Genomic DNA, 25,124 nt, shown 5'->3' on the forward strand with positions numbered 1-25,124 from the left:
TATTGTTTACAATTTAAAATAACTGTTTCTATTTTATTATATTTTAAAATTTAATTTATTCCTGTAATGGCAAAGCTGAATTTTCAGCATAATGACTTCAGTCTTCAGTCACATGATCCTTCAGAAATCTTTCTAATATGCAGATTTCTCAGTGCTCAAGACATATTTGTTATTATTATCAATCTAGAAAACAGTTGTGTTGTTTAATACTTTTGTGGAAACCGCGATAAATATATACAGTACATTTTTTCAGGATAAAAAAAACAACAACTTTTGGACAAGTGTACATTACAATTAAAAAGAGAAAAAAAAAGAAAGTTGAAGTGCAAAATGGGAGCGTCTTGTGTTAATGTTTGTTGTGCAGGCATATGTATGTGTGAGTATGTTGGACTGAGCAGCAGTGGTGACAACGAGACTCCATTCCTATACACCCAAAAACCTCCGTTCCAAAACACCAGAGTCCTGCCTGCAGCCGGACAGCAGACATTTGCTTTGGCAGTAGCTATTATCACGGGACCTTAAACTGTTCCCTCTGGCTATGCCATACAAATGAGTTCAGCACTTGTTTCCCCCCTCTTTCCATTCATAATCTTGAATCATTCCTGTGAAAGCAACTCAATTAGAGGCTGCAAACCCCTTCACGTCAACGTAGAGTTAAGAAGCAGAGCTGAATTGAGCCATCGATAAAACGGAGGTCTGTTCAACCTATTATCCTGCTGTTTTGGGCATCAGGCAGAGTCTGACTGTGAGCCGGAGGCTGTGGTGATTTATTTATTCACTTTCATCCATCCAGAGGGCGTAAGGCCAACATTTCCCATCTCACCCATTGAGAAGCATTGACTGAGACTTCTCATAACATTGCATGTGCAATAGATTCACTGAAAGTACACAAAAAGGGCCTACGGAACGTGCCCATTGAGTAAAAACCCGTCTGGGTGTGATGGGGAAATGCGGCTGTGTTGTTTTTAGTGGCGACTGTGCTTTCAATCGGCGTGTCAGACGCAGACCATAATTAACATGTAAAGTGCACGCCAATGGCATGCACATGCACTTGGCTCAGCAATGGAGCATTTCAGCAAGACGTGCACTCATAGCCGACGCCGTCTCCGTCTCCTTTCATTGTTTTCCTCTATTTGTTATTTTGGGGCCTGTTGGGGCAAATGCGTTTGGCATTCACATAGTTGGCAGGAGGAAAGTGATCTGCAGGAGTGAGCTACATGTATTCAAAGCTTTTTGGGTTTAAATTCAAGAGGGGGGCGATGATCCATCATTCTTGCGTCTTAAGAGTTTACTCTTACCTTTATAAGTCATGGATGACTGATGTGGGGTTACATACTAATCATATTTAAAGACGGGAGATTTGTTTTAAATACTACTTTCGGCACCAAAGTCTGTGCATGTGAGCCACTGCATGAGTGAAAAATAGCAGTATTCACTGCATTATAGCATATTTATTTAAATTTGCTTGTTAAAATAATAAATAATATAACAAATGAAATAAAATGCAAAAATAGTTAACAAAATAAATAATTAAATATAATATTATATTATATATATAATAGCATTTCAGTTTTTCAACTCCTCATGTATTGTAATGGGGTCTTATAGGTGGATTTTATCCAAAGTGGAGTTGGTAGAAAATACAGCTTTACAGTGAGGTTTACAGCTATATGAAACGTCAAAATGCTTATTTTGCCGTACAGTGAAGTCTATAACAACCTATTCAACGCCGCATGACTCCAGTTAGTGTCTTGGTTTGACCCAGTAGTGCGTGTAAAACTGCCGAATGTCCAAATAAATTTACAGTGCTGCACATGTTGGCTCTAAATGACAGGCTGGACAGATTTTCCATGTGCACGGTTTTCATTTTTTACAACAACGATCACCATTTACAGGAAAACCCGAACATTCTCTCTCCAAGTCAGCTAATGGGCAAATGGGAATCATGAAGGGAAAAACAAGAGGGCCACTTTGTGCATGCTGAACACTCACTCTAGTGGTGGGTCTGCTGAATTTATTAGAACATAAATTGATTTTTAAATACGCATACGAATTTTATCTGCACACCATTCCAAGACAAACGCTAGGCTCTGCAATGCATATTTATCAGGACTTTGCTCTACTGAAGGGCTTGCTTTATGCCACCACGCCATGAGCTGACATCGGCCATCAATGAAAGCCCTGTGTCTGTGGGTTGGTGTGGAGAGCCGTGAACACCTGAGTGCCCAGAGTGAGACCACATCAAGCCAGGCGGACGAGAAGGCCAAAGACACAAGCTGGGAAGGGGAAAAACCCCATGATGTGTTGAGCTAACAAGCCTCACTAAACAAACTGTGGGCAGTCAGCTCCGCGGCGGCCAGCGTTAGCAGTCAGAGATGCAGAACTCTCATGACCGACTCATTACAGTCATAAAAACGCAAAGGTTCCGTGTTTGATTTGTGATTAGAAGTAATTGGGGCATGTGATGTGAGAGGGTACGTGGAGTTACTGTGGGTGGCTGGACTGTTCTATACACAGGTGAAGATTTAAAGACAAATTTTTTTGACGTGGAAAGCTTTTTTACACAATTTTTCGCTACGTGCAGTAAATTAGTTAGCTATTAGTACTTGCCTGGGTTATTATCATTAGCTAAAACTAAAAACATTTCTGCTACATGCAATAAAATATATGTAAACTGAAATAAAATAAAATATAAAAAACTTGGAAAACCGTGGATTTGTGGCACAATGGCCGCAATATATTCATAGCTCTTTTTTGTTCTTCGCTTAGGGGAAAAAATAAGTTCAAAATACCACACTGTTTGGAGCAGTGTTTAAATTAACATGTAAAGATGTGCTGCGCACTTTCCTTTCAATAAAAAAAAAACAACAACAAAAATTACAATATTGAGAAAACATCTGATCATAGCGATGTGGATATGTTTGCATGAGCTCTGCAATTCGGCAATCTAGTCAAGTCACGTCACGTTTATTTACGAAGCACTTTATACAATAGATTGCTTCAAATCAAGCAGCTTTACAGTATAAAACATGAAAAAACAGTGTCACTTTCAGTTTAAATTACAATTTAAGTTTCTACTATAAAGCAGCTCTCCAGTGTGTTCATGTTTTTACCTGCGTATTACACCTCCCTATTACGTAATAGGCACGGACCAATGGTTACTTGAAGGTGTTCATCAGCCAGAGCAAACTTTTCCATAAACTTCACTTTGGGAAGCTGTTTTGAACTCCAGAAAACAAACTCCAAATTACCTTCACTTTGGCCTGATTTTGTTCGAAATGACGTCACACCAGTTCGCTCTTCGATATCACTTGTAGTATATAGGGGCCTTAAGAGTTACTGTGTGTGGCTGAACTGGATCACAGAAAGAGTGAGTGCCAGCCTGGTTACTTTCAAATTAGCTATTTGTACTGGCCAGGGTAAATACAGTTAACTAAAATTAAAACCATAAAAAAAAAAACATTTTTGTTACTTGAATTAAAATAAACGTACGCTGATATAAAATATTGAAAACTTGAAAAAATGTGGATTTGTGGCACTATGAGTTACTGTGGGTGGCTGGACTGGATCAAGGCAAGAGTGCGTGCCAGCTTGATTATTTACAATCTCAAGTTTCCTGAGCAGACACCCTACACTGACTTCCCCCTCATCCTCTCTCACAGAGTTACCCATTCACAACACTGTATTTCTCGCCTAAACTCTGGATGAGAGCCGAAAACCTGCTTGGCACCGTGAGACCTGCAACCTACTCGCCCTGGTTCACCCCTAAAGATTACGCAACGACATGCAATCGTGATCCTCTGGGCATCTTTTAACAATGGTACATTATTGAGCCAGGAGTAATCAGTACCTTACAAGATCAAGAACATACACCCGTCCATTACATGACTAATTGGATCACATTACAAAGAAGCAGAAGGGGGTACATAGTTGCCATAACACATCCTTGAAAACAAAAAGCAGAGATGAAAGACCTGGCATTACAGCCACAGCAAAAAAATATGTCTCCTCCAAACACTGTATTTCCCTTTTAAGGTGAGGTTGGAGGGAAGTCGAATGTTACTTATAATAACACATCACACCTGCAGCCCAATCTGAATTAGAGGCCGTAACAGAAACGCCTCGTAAATTTTTGAGATGGCTCATGTTTACTGCCGATTGCCACGTGAGTCATGTTTTATACACAGGTGAAGATCGAAAGACTTATTCTTTGATGTGGAAAGCTTCTGATCTATTATTTTTTACACAATTATTTGCAGAGTGTAGCAAATTAGTAAGATATTCGTACTGGGCAGGGTTATTATCGTTAACTGATTTTTTTTTTTTTTTTTTTTTTTATAAAATAAATTAAATATTGACTGAAGTAACATATATACATATATATAAAACTTAAAATTATTTTATTTCAGCTAGTTGCCAAGGCAATTTTTTTACCATTTTTGTTGTCTAATTTGAAGTATTAAAATACAACTTTATAAATCTAAAAAATAAATTAATAAAAACGTATTAATAAAAACTATATAAACATAAAAAAAAATACAAAAACAAACAACACAATTACTAAAACCTGAAAAAAAAAAAACCATGAAAAATGTTAAAATACCAAATAATTTGTATAATAGTATATAAATTATACTAAAATAACACTGGTACTGATTGCATCTAATTTTGGTCCTGTAAGAAAGACTGATTTTTTTTTTTTTTTTGAAGATGTCTAAAGTTTCAGTGCTAATAGTGGCATTAAACAGAATTGGAAAAATAAAGATTATCTCCAAACAGGTTTGCCATACTCCCCTTGTTTGTCCTGCTCGATATACAGAAGTCAAAACACCATTGGTTGAGTTAGAAATTGACATGCCGGCCCATTTAAACCTACAAAACAACATTTTGAAAGCACCACAAAGCCACAGTGTTTACACTCTTGGAGAAGCAGGGGTCCAAATAATAATAAAAAAAAACCTCACACATTTTTACTTTTAAGAGCCAAATTACTTTTTTGTTTATTTTACAAAACTGCAATTGCATTTTTTCCTTATTTTAATTGTTAAAATATTAGAATATAATTTACAGTGTAAAAAACATGCTGTTTATATGGCAACATGCAGTTAAAGATGCATGAGTTGGTAATCAGATTGATTTAAAGCCCACAAAAGTATGTGAATGCAAACACGTCTGGCTACACTAACACATTTCTGTGCATTGTTGCATTTCGAAATGTCTCAGACAGCCATTCAAGGGTCGCTATAATAGATATTGGAATAAGCCTTGCATTAATTAGTTGAATTAATGTAAACTGATGACTGCTAATCAGATGAAATCTGACAAGGTCACAAATTGACAAAGTTTTCATTCTTACATTCTAATATTAGATCTGACAGTATTGTCGCAAATGTATATTTTGTCACATTTGCGACTTTAAGTCGCACCCTGGGAACCCAATACTTACTTCTAGCTCTCTTCACATGAAACAAAGTATTGCAGCACAAATTCTTTAAAGGGGTGGTGTAATGCCCTTTTTACAAGATGTAAGATAAGTCTTTGATGTCCCCAGAGAGTGTATGTGAAGTTTTAGCTCAAAACTACCCCACAGATATTTTCATATAGCATGTTAAAATTGTTACTTTTTGAGGGTGGGCAAAAACACACTGTTTTTGTGTGTGTCCCTTTAAATGCAAATAAGCTGCTGCTCCCAGCACAGAGGGCGGAGCTTCAAGAGCTAGTGTGTTAGCAGCTACGATTACCTCACACAGACATGCACTGAAAATTTAAAACAATTTTAGCCTTTTATGTTCAAACCGGAGTTGGAAAAAGATGGAGAGACTCAAGAAGAAGTGACAACATGTAGACAACATTTCTGAATGGTTAGTTGATAAATTTATGTAGCTTATAAGTAGATATCTTCTAGTCATTGATTAGCATATTCTGTCTTGATAATCTATAAATCGCGTTGCCGGGGGTGGGGTTTATGTAAATTTTAGGGTTCATGATGTCACTAACCCGGGAGGAATGTCGTGTTGTCCCTACCAGCCGTTTGTTGTAGTCCTTAAAAAGCAATTTCTTTAAAAGAAAATATCTCCCTTTGCTTTGAACTTTGTAACTTTGCAGATGTTGTTTATGCTCAAACAGCAACATTACAAACTAACTAAAGTTAGAAAAATGAAATCAACCACCCCTTTAATGGATGTAGTATATTGGTTAGTGCTGTGCTCGTGGAGAATAACTCACTGTCCACTGGGCTCATGTAGTCAGGGAGATGAGCAGCCGCGGCCCCCGTCTGCATGAGCAGGTCTCCGTAAGGGCTGCGGTGACTGGTGATGAGGTGATAGTACTCTGAGGGGTTGGCCCCAGGCGGGGGAGGGGGCAGGCCAAACAAGCTCCGCTCCTTCAGGTGTTCATGGGTCACTGCAAAGACAGAGAAGAGTTTAGTATTTCAGGAGTCACACAAACACATAGGTGGGGAAAAGTGGGGTTGGACGTATAGTCCCCTGCACAATGTTTGTCACATGACCTTATACAGTATTTAAATACAGTATACCGCTGCTTATGAGAGATGTACATGAGAAAAGTTGTAAACATTTTTGGATTTTTAGTCACAAAATGTAAATTATCTAGCCATGAATTATTCAATAAAGCATTTTGTGTACCAGATGATTTGGGGCAAGCTGTGCCAGTGGCTTAACTAATATTAATAGTAAGCTTTCAAATACTAAATATTACAAATGCTGAGTAATGAACTGTTTAATAACAATGAAAGTAAAAAAATCTGTATTTAATTGATAAAAAATACAGTAAAAACTGCCATTTAAAATAACGGTTTTCTATTTAATAAATAGTTTATAGTAGACATCTTGAAATATGCCTAAAAGTAAAAAGTGGCACAGCTTACTTTGCTCTCCCCTTCCCCTTAAGCCCTTTGCCTAAACTTTAACACCTGCACCTAGTAAACGCTAATCTAAAGGTGTCAAAGGCAATACATGCAAGTGATATATTTATTTTTCTGTCTGCTGAGGTCAGATAACCATTAGTGCCTCCAACGTTATTTCTGTAACACTCGCCTACGACGAAGAAATAACAGCAATTCACGCCCATGCTGCTTAAGTTATGGGACGCTCAGGATGGGGGGAGGGTTCCACCCCATTCTTGCTTGCTTGGCCATTCATACCATAACAGCTCTATCAGGAACAATTAGGCCCCAGCGAGGTTAAAAAAGAACAGGCGTGTGTTTGTGCTGGATTCATGGCAGAACAAGGCCGTTTATTTTCTCCACGCTCGCCGGATCGTATAACTGCGTCCCTAGAGGGGCTCAGAAACGGTGTAAGGAGGGGTGCAGCAGAGGCTGGGGCTAAAAAAGCCCTGAGGCAGTGGACCAATGAGGGCAGATCAGCAGTCAGAACACTGCTCTGGGGCTTGGGACATCTTCAGTGATCTTAATCAGCAATTCTTTAAGGACCGTCTGTTACACAGAGAACATGATTGACTTCTGCAAGACTGAAGCTCTGTCACGAAGTTAGTTGATTGTATAATGTGCAAAAAATCCAGTTTAGACTAGGATTAGCATGGTATTTTATGCAAATCATTGAATTAATCACATATAATTATTTTATGTGAGACCTTTTAAACTGTAGGTGAACTGTTGGGAACACGGTGTATATGAGACAGTCAAAAAAGGCTTTTTAGGTTTTATTTTTATTCATTCAAGCTCAGTTCCTTCCATTCCTTCCAATTCTGCCACCATTTAATCACCAACACAATCTTTTCCACATTGCTTATTTAAGTGTGAAAGCAGAGCCATTACTGGAAGGAGAATGTGCTTGGTGACTTATCTCTGGTTTGGGGTGCTCGTCCCAACCTGTTATAGTAACAGGGCTGAGAGGACCATGCTTTATGGCAAGGGCGATAATGTCTGGGAAATTGTTTCTTTCTCAATATTATCTATTTGCACATTCAGGCTTACAAGCCATGTAAGAGCAGGGCTACAGTAATGTTTTTAGCATTCCAAATGTCTAAGTCATTGACACAATAAAGGAGATAAACAGAAGAGAGAGCTTCTGTGGTGTTTGAGTTTGTGGAGGAGCAGAACCATTAAATTCTTTCATCCTTAACCAATGTTTGTATTCTTCCTCCTAGACATACTCCCATAAACATACAATCCATTTTTAGGTGGTACAATGGGTGATTTGAAAGTGCTCTTGGATCTCACACTAATGTCATTCCAAACCTGCGAAGTTAATGGGTGACTCTCTTCTTTTTTAAGCACAAAATAAGATTCTAGACAGGATGTTCACAAAATGAAAGTGAATGTTTCCCAGTGACTATCAAGTGCACAAAACATAAAACATTAAAGGAGAACTCCGGTCAATTTTAACATTGAGCTATTTTTTTTGTAAATTTGGAGTGCTGTCAATACAGAGAACAACGACAAAAATCGGTGTTGCCTACACCGTGTTATCCTCTTTTTAAAATTTGCACCCTGTTGACTTCAATGGGGCAAGTTTTAAACCTGCTTTTAGCCTCTTAACATCCTTGATGTGTCATTACAAGTGCACAGCTAATGTGAGTGATTCCTTCAGAGTGATCACGGGTGAATCTGACTGCAGTAGATGTGAAAGATATTAATAAAAATTATGTTATTTCAGCCAGCGCACACACCTGTATTTACATCCTGTCTTCGGTCGAAGTCCATAGTAATCGATTGTCGAGTTCACACGCATAGGTTTAGTTACCTATGATCACGCGCGTGAACTCGACAATCGATTACTATGGACTTCGACCGAAAACAGGAAGAAAATACAGGTATGTGCGCTGGCTGAAATAACATCATTTTTATTCATATCTTTCACATCTACTGCAGTCAGATTCACCCGTGTTCACTCTGAAGGAATCACTCACATTAGCTGTGCACTTGTAATGACACATCAAGGATGTTAAGAGGCTAAAAGCAGGTTTAAAACTTGCCCCATTGAAGACAACAGGGTGCAAATTTTAAAAAGAGGATAACATGGTGTAGGCAACACCGATTTCTGTCGTTGTTCTCTGTATTGACAGCACTCCAAATTTACAAAAAAATGAGCTCAATGTTAAAATTGACCGGAGTTCTCCTTTAACCCTCTGGGGTCTGATGGGTTTTTGGGGTCCTTGAGATGTTCTGACATGCCCTGACATTTGTGCTTTTTTCAGTTGCTTATAAACATATTAATGGCAAAGGTGTAAATTCACTCTATTTAGCACAAACAGGGCTACCATAATATGTGAACAACTTGCATGTACATGTTTGTATTTTTGATAGAATAATGTTTATGCATGTTTTTTTCAAAAAAAAAAAATAATAATCACAATAAAAGTATGAATATAATGAATAATAAAAGAAAGTCATATAAATATAAAAATACATGAGGGTGAGTAAATGAAAATTTGAATTTACAGGTGACGTTGAAGTTTGGGGTTGGAAAGAGGTTTAAATGTTTTTAAAAGAAATCTCTTATGCTAAACATAACAAGGCTGCATTTTTATATATATATATACAAAAATATTGTGAAATATTATTGCAATTTAAAAGAACGGTTTACTATATTAATATGTAACTTATTCCTGTGACGTCAAAGCTAAATTTCATTACTTCAGTATTTAGTGTCACATTATCCTTCAGAAATCATTCTAATATGATGATTTGCTGCTCAAGAAACATTCATTATTATCATCAATGTTAAAAACAGTTGTGCTGCGTAATATTTTTGTGGAAGCCATGAATAAAAAAAATATATTTTTTGATGAATAGTAAGTTCAAAAGAGCAGCATATATGTGGAATATAAATCTTTTGTAACACTATACAAATCTATACAAAAGTTTTGATCAATTTAAAGTGTCCTTGCTGAATAAAAGTATTAATTTCTTACTGAACGGTAGTGTATTTGTCAGCGACAACAGCACACTGGTACATGGAAAACAATATGACACTCACCGTCAGCAGGGCTCAGTCCTCGTGCTGCGGAGATCATGGAGAGAGTGGGGCTGCTGTGGACTGAGCGCAGGTAGTGCTCCATGTGTGGGTTGACATACGGGTGTGGTGGGTTGAAGGGGGATTCTCCGGTAGTTGCAGCGTGAGGCGATAGTCGGATGAGAGAGATATCAGAGATAACTGGACTGCCAGCTAATCCATGAGGTCTAGCAAAAGACAAAGAAAAAGAAGACCGCAATTAGTTTCTTACACAAAGACAGGCTGCCACATAGTTTAAGTGCTTAAGTGTAGAGCAATTAGGAAACCTTTGTGCAAATCCATGTCTTAAAGTCACGTAAAAATACTTTTTACCATCCCTATCTTTATCACTGTGTCAGTGACACTTTCCACTTAAAACAAGCTCGGAACTCATCAGGAAATTACCATTTACTTCCTTAATGCATATTCCTGATTGTGTGGTGCACGATTCATTGACTTTCCCTTTTAGATGACATCACAAATCCATTTGGCTCCTTTCTGGTATGTAATGCTCACTTTTCACAATTCAACACATTTCTGATGGATACAATTAAATCTCATCCAATCTTTTTTTCTCCTTGAATATCCAGTTTCACTTTGAAATATGTTGCATATTAAAGTAAAGAAATAAAATGGTCCATGAACAGTGTGATTCGACAATCTAGACTTTAAAACTTTGTCTTGTCTTCCATTCAAAATGTCTAAACATTCTCAAAAGTTTACCTGAGAAGCAAAATTATAAATATTCAGATTTTTTTAAATCAGAAAACATATCTTTATTTATAGAGCTGATCTAACTAACATTTTATTTGTCTTACCTTATTGGCAAATTGTTGTTTTTCTTGTTTTAATGTTATAATCATGTTTCAAGATTTATATATAAAAACATATGTACTGTATATACCAAGCGGCAACCTTCCGATCTCTCTCTTGAATCCAACACGGAAGTGACTTAAACTGCAATTCATTGACTGGCAACAAGAGACAGAGTCCAAAAGAAGGTCAGTCCCCTAGACCCCCATGTTAATATGCCCAACTTTACAGCAGATTTTTTTTACAGCCTGGTACAAAAAGTGGTTTTGGTCTATATAGCTAATTTTGCCCTTCATGACAACTGTGAGGGGGGGTGATTTTTTTATTTTTATAACTCATCCATTTAAATTATATTAAGCCTTAAAGTTATGCATAATTAAGGGCATGGCCACTTTCAATTTCAATTTCAATTTATTAATGGATAGCCCCTTGAGATGCAACATCTCATTTTCAAGAGGGTCCAAAAACACATATACACTTGAGTGACAGGTGGATTGCGCTGTTGTCACTCTTAGCCGTTTGTCTGCTGTCTGTTTGCAATCACGTCACCTCAGCTAATCCCGCCTTTTTGCCCATTTTCGATTATCCGGGAGTGACGGCCGGCTCAGCCCACTTAGGGCTTTAAAAATGCTCCAGGTCCAGATGTAACATCTGAAAGCACCAATTGGTTCAAAAAGTTTCTTGGGCTTCAGACCTTTACTGTCAAACTGGTCATATTTTGCTTTTCACAACTCCCAAACATAGACAGTCTACTCCTCCCTTTACACCTGAGGTATTGAACAAGTAGAAACTGAGAGAGCTGTAGTACATGGTTGGTTGTAATGTTTGCGTGGGATTGATGCCTCTGAAGACACACGCCTGAAGTGTTATGATGAGACTGCTTAATTCTCCCTCCCCATTTCTCAGTCACTGTTTGAAGAGGCTGATGTGTAGAACAAGATAACGGGGCAGAAGTTCACAGATAGCCCACAGGGTCAAGGTAAGGATATAAATGTGTCACGTCTTGGCAGGTATATCACGCCAGGCCAAAGAACACCAGCCAGGAGGCAGCTGTAACTCTTACATTTCCTTGAAGTAGAGCACACATCTCTGATCTTCAGTAGCAAGAAGACTTTGAAGAGATGTTTGCGTGTGGTTCCCTTAATGACATATTAGTATACAGTGGTTAAACACTTGGACGAGAGCAAGATCAGAACCTGATGTCCCACATTTACATTTATGCATCTGGCAAACACTTTTATTCAAAGTGAACCCATGACCTTGCCGTTGCTATACTGCCATGATCTACTCTTTGAGATACAGGAAGGTCATGAAAGAAAAAAAAACAAACAGCTGGTCATTATTGCAAAATAAACCCAATTATATGATCTGGAACCTAATGTCAAACTGATTCTGACTGGCTAATGCTGTGTTTGACCAATCAGAATGAAGTATTCGAGAGATCTCTGTTACAGTTGAGTCCCTAAATGGAGCGTTCTTGAACACAGAGGGAATGTCAGACAGTGTTAAATAAAGCAGACCTGTCTATGTCCCCGTACTACTTCACTTTCCACTGGGAGAGGAAATGACCATGCGTATGAATCAGAGCCTGCGTTCCACAAGGGTGTGTTCTGCACTCGGGCTGCAAATTATGGGGGGATGGTCGGTTCTTCTGGGGATTTGATGGCAAGCAGGCTACAACTATAGCTACACATTCATTTTGTATCGAGGAAAATTAGACCATACTCAATGGGGGAGAAAAAAAAGCCTTTGCCTGAATGAAAGGCGAATGTTTCTTTTATGAAAGTGTGCGTTGTTTACATTTGTTTGACACGTGAATGAAGAGGATTACAGATTGCCTCCATCAAAATGCATTTAGTTATGTGCCAAATCTTTAAAGTAACAGTTCTGTCATCATCTACTCACTGTTTCCAAACCAAGGAGACAGTTCAGTCCTGCTCTTTTGCATACAATGAAAGTGAATGGTGAACATGGCCAGTCAAGTTGCAAAAAATGACCATAGCACTTTAAAAGTATCATAGGCCCTGTTTCCAGAGATTCAACTACCTCTGGAAGTGGTGGAAAACGTTTTAGACCCCATTTACACCTGTATTTAGTGTCTTCCAAATGTGATCTGATCGACCAAAACGCATTTTAATACCAAGGCCATTCAGGGTAAACAGGTGTAAACAGGGCCACACATGTAAAATCATTATATTCTAAACTTTCTTAAGCTTTGTGTAAGGAACAAACTGAAATTTAATTAGCTAATTATTTAAAGCCCCCCTGTAGTTAATCATTTTATCCCTTAAAACTAATCTTTGATTACCAAAATGACATTTTTAGTATATGAGGTTCTATGAAAATGCAAATTAGCCCTGCCTCCACTCACTCACACCAGCTCAGAGATCCACTCGTTGACGATCATACATTGACGCGATTACAAGGTAGTTTTTTATGTCAGAAACACCAGCGATTTCAAACCACATTTTTGAGACTGCCATTGGTTTACTGCAGTTTTAAGGAGAAAATACTCAGCAATGGTGTTGACTTATGAATTTGCACATGGTTTATCTTAAACATTAAAAACACCACAGAGACATATAAACAATATTAAAAGCTTGATTTTCAATACAGGGGGACTTTTAAAAAAAATCACCCAACATGACGTCAAGACATGTAACAGTAGGTTTGATGTTGATGATGCCAAACGCCATTGGTTATTGTGTGGTTAGTAATTGATTATGATGCATATGTGCATATTCAGATTGCGCAAACAACATTTGAGAAGAGAACCGAGGGGAGAAATTAACTTCAGTAAATAACTTGAATTTTGGTCTGTTTATCACACAAAGCTAATCTATGACTTCATTAGAAGTTATTGCACTTATGATGTATTATCATACTTATACATGCATTTTCATAAAGGGATAAACCGTTTTTTGTACCTTTAATGAGATGCGAGCAAGGCCTACAGTGACTATCTGAATGGCAGGTATCAGATGCATTATGCTTGGCACAGTCTGGCTTCATCTCAGTCTCTCATTTATACCATCTCTGTTCGGAGGCCAACTTGCACCCAGCCGGAGTCGTGCTCAGTTTCCAGTAAACGCCTGCAGACTACCAGGCTTGTCCTGTTGCCAACTTTCTGCCATAAGCCTCCTTGAAAGGATAGCCATAAAGACGTCTCTGTTCTTGAGGAGCTGAAAGAAAACAGACTCGCCATACACAAACCACCAAACCCTCCCCCCATTTGTAGAGGGGGGTGAGGGTGAAGCAAGTGCTCAAAATTAATATTCGCCTGCAATAGTGCTATGATTTTGCAAACTGCCAGCAAAGGTGTGTTATCTGTATGTGGCCATAAGCACGTGTCGGTTGTCATCTTGGTCACTGACAACAGACAGTATGACAACAGATGGCATCACCACAGAAAATGTCATGATGGTTGTATTGTAAATATTGTGACCATTGGTTTCAGTGTCATCATCATCATCATCATCATCATCAAAAGATGTCAATTAAAATGGTTAATTAAAAACACACAAATATATTTGATGCAGAAGACAGCTTGACAGAAATTGCCTTCTTTACATTGACAAACTCTATTGTTAGTAGGAAAGTATTCTTTCTTAATGTACTGATTCTTTACACACTTGTTTTTTTTTTATTTAAAACCGCCGACTAAAGCTTAAAGCCAACATGAAACACCAATTGCAACCCTCTTTACTTCTGTAAAACAAATCATGCACAAGAAGTCCAGCAATGCGCATTAAAAAACTAAACAGGATTAATTTTGATTTCATGCTGACTTGAAGCATAATGTCATTATGAATTCTCAGCCTTACTGGCACATAATTAAAGATTTGGAGTAATATTTACAGTGGTTTTGAAGTGTTGCCTGCCATAATTGAACTACTATGAGAAAGTATGTCAACAACAGTGAGAGACAACGCTTAAATATACATAAACACATATTAACCCAGTTTTGGGTACATTCCCACATTTCTCAGTGTTCGCCAGACAGTCAAAATCGACAAGACAACATGTCAACGCATTAATAAATCAGGAAAACTGCTCTGGGTGTTTGAACCTTCAATAATAAGCCATTATTTACAACTTTACCTGTCAGGGGATAAGAAAAAGTGGGCCCCTACTGACAAGAATGATAGCCATGGTCTTGTTGTTACGCCCTCTCTCTGACAAGATGGTACTTGAAAAGTTGAGGAGACCTTAGTCATAGACAGGGTATGTCATGGTGCATTTAGAGAGCTTCTTCTTAATAGCTACCTGTCATTTTTAGCAGTCTTCCATCGTAGCACCATGGGTGGTACCAGCCCATAGTAACAAAACACAATAACTGTCTCCATTTGACATTCTTTTTAGTGTCTCTATTACCACACACACAAAAAAAGAGAGCGACTGATGCAACAATATCATGAAGGTACTGTTACCGTCTTACAGCAGTCATTAGCAATGTTCCTCGTGACCTAACTGCTGTAGAAAACCTTTGCAAAAACCACCGACTTGATATGTAACTTGAAACGGTCATGACAAGTTTAATGGCTACAAACATTATGGTTTTAAGTTATATATATTATAGGATATATATATATATATATATATATATATATATATATATATATATATATATATATATATATATATATATATATATATATATATATATATATATATATATATATATTATAAATTCCTATAAAATGAATATAAATTAATTCCGTGTTTTCATTCCGCAGGCACTGTGGAAATATTCAGAATATGCCTATTCCCTGCTGACTCCAGAGAGAATATCTGTATGCCACATCTCTAGTCAGGTGCTCTGATTTAGATAAATAACATCTTATCCCACAGAGACTGCAGTTAACTGCCACTGTGGCGGCCGTGGGAACCTTTTCCAAACTCAATGCTTGCCCTCCAGTCACTCTCTTTCTCTGCAGTATTACTGTATGTCCAAAACTTACAAACATGCATTATCTACCATCACATTTACCAAAAGATATGTGCAAAATTTCCCTTCACTATATAAAAAGACTTATTAGTTTAGACAACTTCTTTTTAGTACATTCATTGGTTTGAAAAAATGTTGGGTGGTGCTTGATACCACTGCAATCTGAAACTGTTTTCCAAAAGAAAAATTCTTTTGAGCAAATGATGTGTTTTTCTCATTCACTCTGCTGTCATTGAGGTTTGGGGGAAGGATTCTGGATGCTAATTGCTTTGTTTAAATGTTGAAATACTCTACAAACATTTAGACATTCATCTTGAAGACTTGTCAACTATTCCTATTTATGCGTGTGGGGAGAGATTTGATTGCTTTGGAAGATTTTTTGGCAAACACATATCTGCAGCATATCTGAATAGATACAAACCACTATTTTAAACTGCAGCTCACGAGCCAAAATAACCCGATTGCCAGTGTTACATGACAATAAATGAAGATGTTAATATTGAGTAACTTACAACCGCTGCAACACTGTAATGGCATCCCGGAATGAATCAGTGTTCGCATGAATCATTTAAGAGAGCAAATCAATTAATCACTTTTTAAGACAGTCACTAGTTTCATTCATAAATTAATCAGTATGTTTGAACAAATTAGTTGAATTAATGACTCAATGACTCACTCCTATTACCTATTCTCTCATACAGAAAGAGACATTGAAAAATCCCTACCACCAATGTACAGATCTAATCGTATTTATTCGTTTCGCAAATGTTTGTCCAAGTGTGTCAATGTTTGGTTGCCACGTGTGAACGCTTTGAATAAGTGAGTCGCGATGTTGCCCATTACAGTTCGGCACAGATGTCTCCTCGCAAAAGATCTTTGTTTGTGTGTGTGACGGAGGGATTCCTGCCATTTTTTGACTACTTTACACATTTTATAAGCTCTTCACAAGTTCTTATCAGGGCAAAATACCATCACACAGTATGTAGGCTATGCACATAAAACGAGCATTATTTTGGATGTTCGGTAAGTTCTGAAGTGAAGTCTACGTAATAAAAGCTGACCCATTAGGTTGTGAACATATCCCTATGCCTTTAGGTTCAGTGCTAAAATGCCAACTTGAACGTTAAGAGGACCAGGACTAAATGTTTTTTTTTTGTGGTCCGGACCAAACAAACCAAGCGAACCGAACTATAAATGTGAACACACCCTAAATGTTCCTCTAACAACGACTTTTACATGGCAAATATGTATAACTTAAGGGTGAGCATAAAACCTATGTATCATGAATCATTCTATATGATCCGATCACTAAATCAGACCCTTGCCACTACTACTCCAAAAGATAACATTGTGCTTAATTTGCTGTGCAATACATGTAATTAGGTGAATTGGGCACAGGCAGTGAAAAGGACAGCTAAATCAAGGTCTTGATGAATTAGGGGGCCTCTGTCAAGGCCAAGTCACATTAATCAAAGAAGCCAGAGCACAGAAAGAGAGAGGCCAGGAATTCTCTTTCTCGGGCTGTTCTATCCTGTGATTAATTGTTCTAGTGTCGCTGGGCTCACAGTATGTACCGCTATCAAATCTGGGATTTTCAATGCAAATGCACCGATTGTTTCTCAGGTTAGTCTTCATATATGTGAAAATGCTCCTATTTTGTAATTTATTATTTTTTATTCTGATTTTTAACATAACTTGAGTGAATGCTTATCCCGATAAAAAAAAAAATATATATACTTAATGTCTTATTATTTGGTTTGTCTCATTTGCTTTTAATATATTTAAACCCAAGACTTTCTTATTATTCCCAGGTTTAAACGTCAAAACCTTCCAAACCGGTTCAGATGCTGTCCAAAACAATGAAATATTACAAGGATGAGAAATGCTTCTGTCTGTGATATGAAACTGCTTGAAACGTTGGCATTTGTTTCTCACTACTCGGACATTTGTTTTCCATGTGCTGCACATCTCCGACTAGAGCTGAACAATCTTTCACGCAGAAGACAAACTGCTGTACTGGGCGTGACCTGACCACAGCATGTTCTGAATCTGTGTGTTTTATACGGAAGATGACTCAACAGGTTATTTTTTTCTTTGAGACTTGATTAATGATGATTCCATCAGTGCAGACAGAGGAAAATGAATGTCGAAGTGCAAAGGAAACTTACCCATGCATGGAGTGCAGAGGGTGTGGCTCGTAATGGTACCTCCCCTCATGGTGTCGCATGTCGATCGGAATCGGCGTGTGGAAAGTTGAAAATAAATGAGGAGCTATGGAGTCAAGGACAGAAGAGAAAAAAGACAAATAAGACAGAGGCCAAAATACAAGATGGGTGTTTTGTGCGCTTTTGTGACCACACACACAATTCAATCCAGTGTTATTATAGTATCATTGCGATAGTATTATAGTTTTTATTAACAGCTTAAATTATTATTATTATTTTATTTATTTTAGTTAAAGTTTAGTAATTTTGCTGTGTGTTTTGTCATTTTTATTCTATTTTTTTTAACATGTCTATATGGGTTTCATTTTAGTTAATTAAGTATATCTAGTTAAACTAAAATCAGATTTTGGAAACTAGCTGAAATTAAATAAATTCAATTTATTTAAATAAAAAATAATAATTTTTTTTATGGTTTTAGTTTTACAATACAATACAATAACCCTGATTCAAACCACACTAAACATAAACACGTTATGCATAACACCATAGAAACAAGAAGAAAAGGAGAAAAATGTATTCAAAATGTATTTGTTCACAATGTGCTATGAAGCCGATTTGTAAACTTATTTGAGCCTAAGTATGGTGTTGTTAGCTTAGCAACATGCTAATACCAAACCATGTTTGATTTTAAAACTGAGCTTGAAAACTTACAGACGATTCGTCAATATTAGTGGTCTTACATGTGCAATGAGTGAATTACAGTTTCTCATGATGAGTTTTTATTTGTCTGGGCTAGAAAAAGAGAGGACTGAAACATGCTCTTCCTGTCATAAAAAGGTTGATTGCTTTTAAGGGGGTCTTGTTAAAAACCAACATGCTTTCATTAATGACTGGAACTTACTTGAGGTGGTGGTTATAGATCTTTGAGTAAGCACTAAATAGAGTATACTGTCTGCGTCTTAAATGTGTGTTTGTCATTACTATTTGCTCTTAATGAGCTCCTGAAGCTATTTTTGGATCGACTCATCATCTCATCTCCTGTGCGCGTCTGTCTGTGCCCATTCCTCGCCTGTATTAAAATTCTTGGGCATAACATGCACCGGTGAGTCAGACTTGACCGGAGAACATGGGGGTAAAGTCTTCAGATCATTATCTTCTCCTGTGAGGAGATCAGGGTAGATCAAGGTGGGGAAGGGCCACAGGAGCCTCTCAGGGGCCCATCAGGAGGAGACCTATATGAGTCAGCATTCCAGAGCTGCCGCTTCCACTCCAATCATCACGGTGACTCTCAAGCATGCATTATCCTGATTCAAGACTATAAAGAATGTGTCCAACAACCTGGGGCGAATTCACTAAAAAGTTTTCTGCACAATTTTTCAGTGCAAAAACCTGCACTTCATTCACCTGCAAGTAGCAGGTTTCTATTGAAGTTATTCTTATCATTTAGTATAAGCAGATGTTATACCACAGGGAACGAGACCAATAACGAGACCTACTCAGACTACAATCATTTTACATTATTTACTGGAATTGTAAGTATGAAAGAGGCCCATCATATAAAATAACTTTTTTCTTCTTTCAGAAAATGAAGAAAAAAACAAAACAATACTGTAGTAAACAAATGGACCCTTTTATAAAATCGCTGTAATCCGAGTATCCTTACTTTAATTATTATTAATATAAATATTATTTAATTCCATTGCCAAATGCATACTAATTTACCAGACTGCCAATCAATCTACCAAATATAAAAATTATTATATAAATATAATAATAATAATAATAAATAATATATTCAATATGTAATTTAATATGCATAAATATAAAATTATACAACAGTGGCCAAAAGTGATGTCCAGAGGGGTTGTGTGTTTTTAATGACCTTACAAGTTTGATTAAACAAAAATATGAGGAATTTTTTTTATATTTTTCAAATAGTTTAAGTATGAGCAAAAACATTGCAAAGAACATGACTAGTATAATCAGTTAATTTTGTATTGGTTCTCTCTTGTTTTTGCAAGTGTTTATAATTTCTTCATCCAAACATAATGTCTCAAACTCAATTCAAAGATTTTGAGCTGTAATAAGAGTCACATTTTTGAAACCAAAGCTTTACAAAAAAACAGCGTATGGTAATGTACTTTGTGAGCTTGCATTAGATTTAAATGTTGGTATTTCCAGTGGAATTTGTCCTGGAGAAATGATCAACTCTTCAACCCCTTCATCACTGTCAAAAGCGGAAAGTACAACTGACAGGTAAGCAGCCTACTTCACAACTGCAGGGAGGGATGATGGTGTGATGGCTTAAATCCATCTCAAAAGCTCAAAATGACTGCATACTTTCAGGCTGTAGTAGAGCATTTTCCTTGCCAATTAGGTGGACTCCCTTTCCTTGGTGAGTTGGATATAGAGAGGCATTACTCAAATCCTGGTGTAGAGGCCAACGTAATGAGGGCTTGCGTGTATGAGAATAAGCATGCATATACATAACATATTCATTGATGCTTTGGCCAAGTGTGCAGCATGTCAGCGCTTGAGTAAGCCGTTGGAAACTCATGGGATTCCTGTGTGTTTAAGAATGATGGGAACTGGTGCTGTAAAGCGTGGAGGATCATATATGAGGTAAAACGTTTAGAAAGCTACGCTTAATGTTCATTACTAAGAGCAGTTTTAAATTTTTTCTCTCACTGAGCTAATGCAATGCTTCACATTAAACACCATAAATTCACAGCAAAAAAAACTCAAACATCATATAATAGTCATTCTCTGGATGGCAACCACTGAATGACCTAATCTTGGATGCACTAACTCTGACCAGAGATAGGGCAAATAGTTGGATGGCCTGAGAAGGGCTTATTTCATCATCATCATCATCATCATCATCATCATCATCATCCATTGTTTTTGGAGCAAAAAAAGGACCAAAGTCCACCGCTCGTGAAGATACACAGGTGTGATCTTATGGTTTGACCCACTTTCTTCTCTAGATTGAAAAACATGATATGCTCCTACCAAAGGCAAGAGGTTTGAGCATAAAAATTCTCCCTAAAACAGACCAGGTTCAGGTTGTGGCCAGGTTCATGAAAATGAAAATAATAATAATAATACAGAACATTTGAGATTAAAAGTTCGTAAGAATGTTATTAAGAGTGCTCTAAATCTTTCGATGGTTTCTTAAATTTATCTTAAATTTATTATGAATAAAATGACAGATTTTGACATTTTCTGACTGAGTATTCCATAAAAAATAGGAATGGTCAATTTTGACTTCATGATGACATTAAAGTAAATTTCAACTGTTATGCACATTCTAGGGTTAAAAATATTACATTAAAATTCACCAAAATACTTACGAAATGTATGATTTTTTTTTTTTGGCTGCAATCCAATCATAATGCATCTAAATTAATGCATCTAAACTTTTAAGTAAAATTGTATTATTTTATTCTATACCCCCCCCCCCCAATTAATTTATCATATATATATATATATATATATATATATATATATATATATATATATATATATATATATATATATATATATATATATATATATATATACACTGTATGTATATATATATATATATATATATATATATATATATTTGTTTTATTCATACATACATTTAAAAAAATAATATTTAGCACCATGTTTAGGTTACAAAAAGTAGTATTGTTTCAGTCCCCCATTATAATTTTTCAAATGTGCAAAACATCCTGTCAAGACCTGGTGAGAACAAGGCATCCACGTTCTGTTGCAGGATTAGCTTGTGGTTTTATATCCTTTTAAAGACAATAGCAGGTGGTAGACATTATCAACGGGTACTCAAAGTAGAGGAAAAACATTCACTTTTCATGTCCGAACGGAGCCGAGAGACAGGCTGCTTTGTACTGAGAGTAGCTCATCTTTAGAGGAAGCACTCAAGAACAATAATAATATCCTGAGAGGCCAGGCAGCAGCGGTGTAATTAAAAAGGCTTTTCTGTCTCGCTCCAGGAACGAGGAGGGAGTCGATTCAGACAGGAAATTCCAGCAGAATGGCCTGGCAAGGGGCCTAACTACACAGCACCATGCAAACCGCTCCACACCAGATACCTAAGCTGCCTTGAACCCTGGGAAGCCGCAGGCCGAGTGGTAGCCACCAGTGGAGTCAGACGATCATGGTAGCATGCAATTTGTTCCCATTTTTGAACAACCTAGTGAGGCCTTTTTTGACTTAATGGCACACATCGGTGTGCAGCAGTACGCAACATTTAAATACTCAGGGAGAAAAAGGAGGCTTGTCTTCTCTATCCATCCTGCACCTGGGAAATGTCACACTGTATAACATCACTATTTAGCCTGTGTTGATGGTTTTTTCCCAAGGCGTTAGTTGTGGCGGCAGAAGGATTAGGGGTTTAGGGAAGAGCACGAAAACTGCTTCCAGCACTGAAAGGAAGTATTAAGTGAATGACTCTTCTTTTAACACCCCAGGGGCTTTGTAAAACGATACATTTCTTATTAATAGAGGATTTCTGGCAAAGGCCAAGTAGATTAAGTTATGGCATCCATACCACAGCAATAACTGATATACCTCTTGTTAACTAGATCCTTTAATATGTGTCACATTAGAATATTGTAAGTTGCTTGTTTGGAAATTTGTCCAAAAAAAAAAAAAAAAAAAAAATAGAATATTGGTCATTGCCTTGTTGCTATGCTAAAGCCGCGCACTGTAATTTTCATCATCAGGAAGGTCCGTGGACGGTCCGCATACAACAGGGCATGTGCGAGTGACTTAAGCTCTTGAAAACAAAGTCCACTCATGTCTTCCCGCGCTCACGGCTAACGGAGTATACTTTGAAAGGGTCTCATGCTCAACTGTGTGAGAGAGGGAGCAGAACGTGGAAAATGAAGTACACCCGGGCCTTTAGGTGTTCTGAGTAGTTTTAGTGCATTGCTTTGTTGTTGCTTACCAGCCTAAACAAAACCTTTGAAGCATTTCATACAATTTTAAACGTATACTACTGTTCAAAAGTGAGATTTTTTTATGTTTATGAAATTGTGCTCATTTATCTAATTAAAAATACAGTAAAAATAGTAATATTGTGATATATTATTATAATTTAAATGAGCAGTTTTCTATTTTAATAGATTTAGAAATGTAATTTATTCCTGTGATGGCAAAGCTGATTTTTTTAAAGGCCATAGTTTTACAGCCATAGTGTCACATGATCCTTCAGAAATCATTCTAATATGCTGATTTGTTGCTCAGAAAATAATATTCATCAATGTTAAAAACAGTTGTTTTGCTAAAATTTTTTGTGAAATCCAATTTTTTTTCTATGATTTTTGGATGAAAACAAAAAACTTTTTTTTTTATTTGAAATAGAAATCTTTTGTAACATTAAAAATGTCTTTACTGTCATTTTTCATCAATATAATACTTGAGTAAAAGTATTAAAAAGAATCAGACCCAATCTAATCTAATCTAATCTAATCTAATCTAATCTAATCTAATCTAATCTAATTTTTTAAATGGTAGTGATACCAGTTATAACCTGCCATGCGTTATATAATGTTTGTCGACTTAGTCATAAAGAAATTACATTCCATTAAAATGTATTAACAAGACACAAGGTATCATATTAATGTTTGAAGTTTTTTTTTTTTTTGACTAATGTTTTCCTAATGTCATTAATGACAGAGGGTTAGTTCATAGCAGGTCTTAGGTTTACAAAACCCTGTCATAAATACAGTAGCTCCAGATCCTCGGCAGGCCTTATGTGCCTTTCCTGTTAATGTTTACAATCGCTGGCTTCTCTCCGGCAGTCTAAGGCCATGTCAAACAACTGGCAAAATCCATCCAATCACTCACAAAATTTCCAGCATGCTGCTGGCCCTTATAAGCCCTGAGAGCCGAATGTGATTTATTAAGCCTCTCTGAGGCACTGGACTAGTTACCTTAATTGTCTTGATACTTCCACAATGTCTCAGACCTTGGACAAAAGCTATCAGGGCAGTGGGGTCACCAGCAACTAACCCCAATGTATCACAGCACAAGGTATAGAGCTGGCACTATGTGAGTGTGTGTTTTGCAACACATTAACATGCTTTTGGTGTAACAGTGCCACTTAGATGATGATAAAAGTCTCAGCAAGACTACTTACACGTAAAGCTAATCACCCACCTGATTTATCATTAAAGTTGCTAATCTTGTCATCAAAATTACTGATGAAACAGTTATTGTTTTATAAATAAATACTCACCAAGGCTCCATTTATTGGATCAAAATACACTAAAACAGTATTATTGAGAAATATAATTATAATGTATATTTTTACATTTAAATATTATTACAACAGCAATTACTCCAGTCTTCAGTGTCAAACAATCCTTCAGAAATCATTTTAATATGCTGATGTTAAATAGAAATCTTTGTAACATTATAACTGTTTTACTGACTTGACTTTTGATCAATTTAATGCATCCTTGCTTAATATAAGTAGTATTTTTACAAGGAGTACACACACACGTACAGTATATAACATCAGAATACAATGGACTGAAATGAACTAATATGAAATTACAAAATATTAACTATACTTAAAGGATATTTGAATCAATAAAATGAACACTGAACACATGTGTTTTGTCAAGATTAAGTACATACTTTTGCACTAAGATGTCTATTATCTGCAGGGCTGTAGATATTATGAGGTTGCAGAATGCCAAAGCTCTCAAAACCAAAGTTAGTCATTTAAAATGGGTGGATTAAAACAATCACACTAAAGATCTGACATCCATATAGCATGCCTCAAAATCTCATTGGATGACTGGTTGCGGGGTCACAGCACTGATATTTGTGGTTTTGAAAATGGCACTTAGACATCCTCTTAAGAGCTACTTTGTGCCTTTGGTGCTTGCTTGAATCAGTGATTTACTGCTTTTAGAGTACACACTATCGTTCCTTACCCATGAAAACCCAGAAAACATCAGCTTAGCGTGATTGAGGGTTTCCAATACAGGCTCATGGTTATGCACTCCCTTAAGCTCTACAAATCTAAAAACGGAAAAGGGAGTTCATTTTCTTCATCTTCTCTTGGGAACGCTGGTCTCTATGGTGTTCCACGAGGCCCTTTGGCCTCTGCACTGCGGCTGATACAAAGGATGTCCATTAACACAATGGATGCACTAACAGTGGTCAGTGCTGCTTCAGCACTACTGGTCCACCAAAAGATCTTTT

The 25,124-nt window shown here is 36.9% G+C and overlaps 1 protein-coding gene across 2 annotated transcripts in view; it reads right to left on the reverse strand.

Moving 5' to 3' along the window:
- The window catches only part of gli2a (GLI family zinc finger 2a), a 76,038-nt gene that overhangs the window by 16,080 nt on the left and 34,834 nt on the right, over nt 1–25,124 (reverse strand). Inside the window, exons 3-5 of one of the 2 annotated variants that reach the window (XM_081368165.1) lie at nt 17,904–18,006; nt 9,960–10,162; nt 6,226–6,402 (exon numbers count right to left, since the gene is read on the reverse strand). In XM_081368165.1, coding sequence (XP_081224291.1) covers nt 6,226–6,402; nt 9,960–10,162; nt 17,904–18,006 — 483 coding nt within the window. Of the gene's footprint in view, nt 1–6,225; nt 6,403–9,959; nt 10,163–13,714; nt 14,958–17,903; nt 18,007–25,124 lie in introns of those variants that run through there. The other variant, XM_081368166.1, reaches the window with a different exon arrangement.

This window comes from Scardinius erythrophthalmus (genome assembly GCF_964197995.2).
Source record: "Scardinius erythrophthalmus genome assembly, chromosome: 6".
NCBI classification, from domain to species: Eukaryota; Metazoa; Chordata; class Actinopteri; order Cypriniformes; family Leuciscidae; genus Scardinius; species Scardinius erythrophthalmus.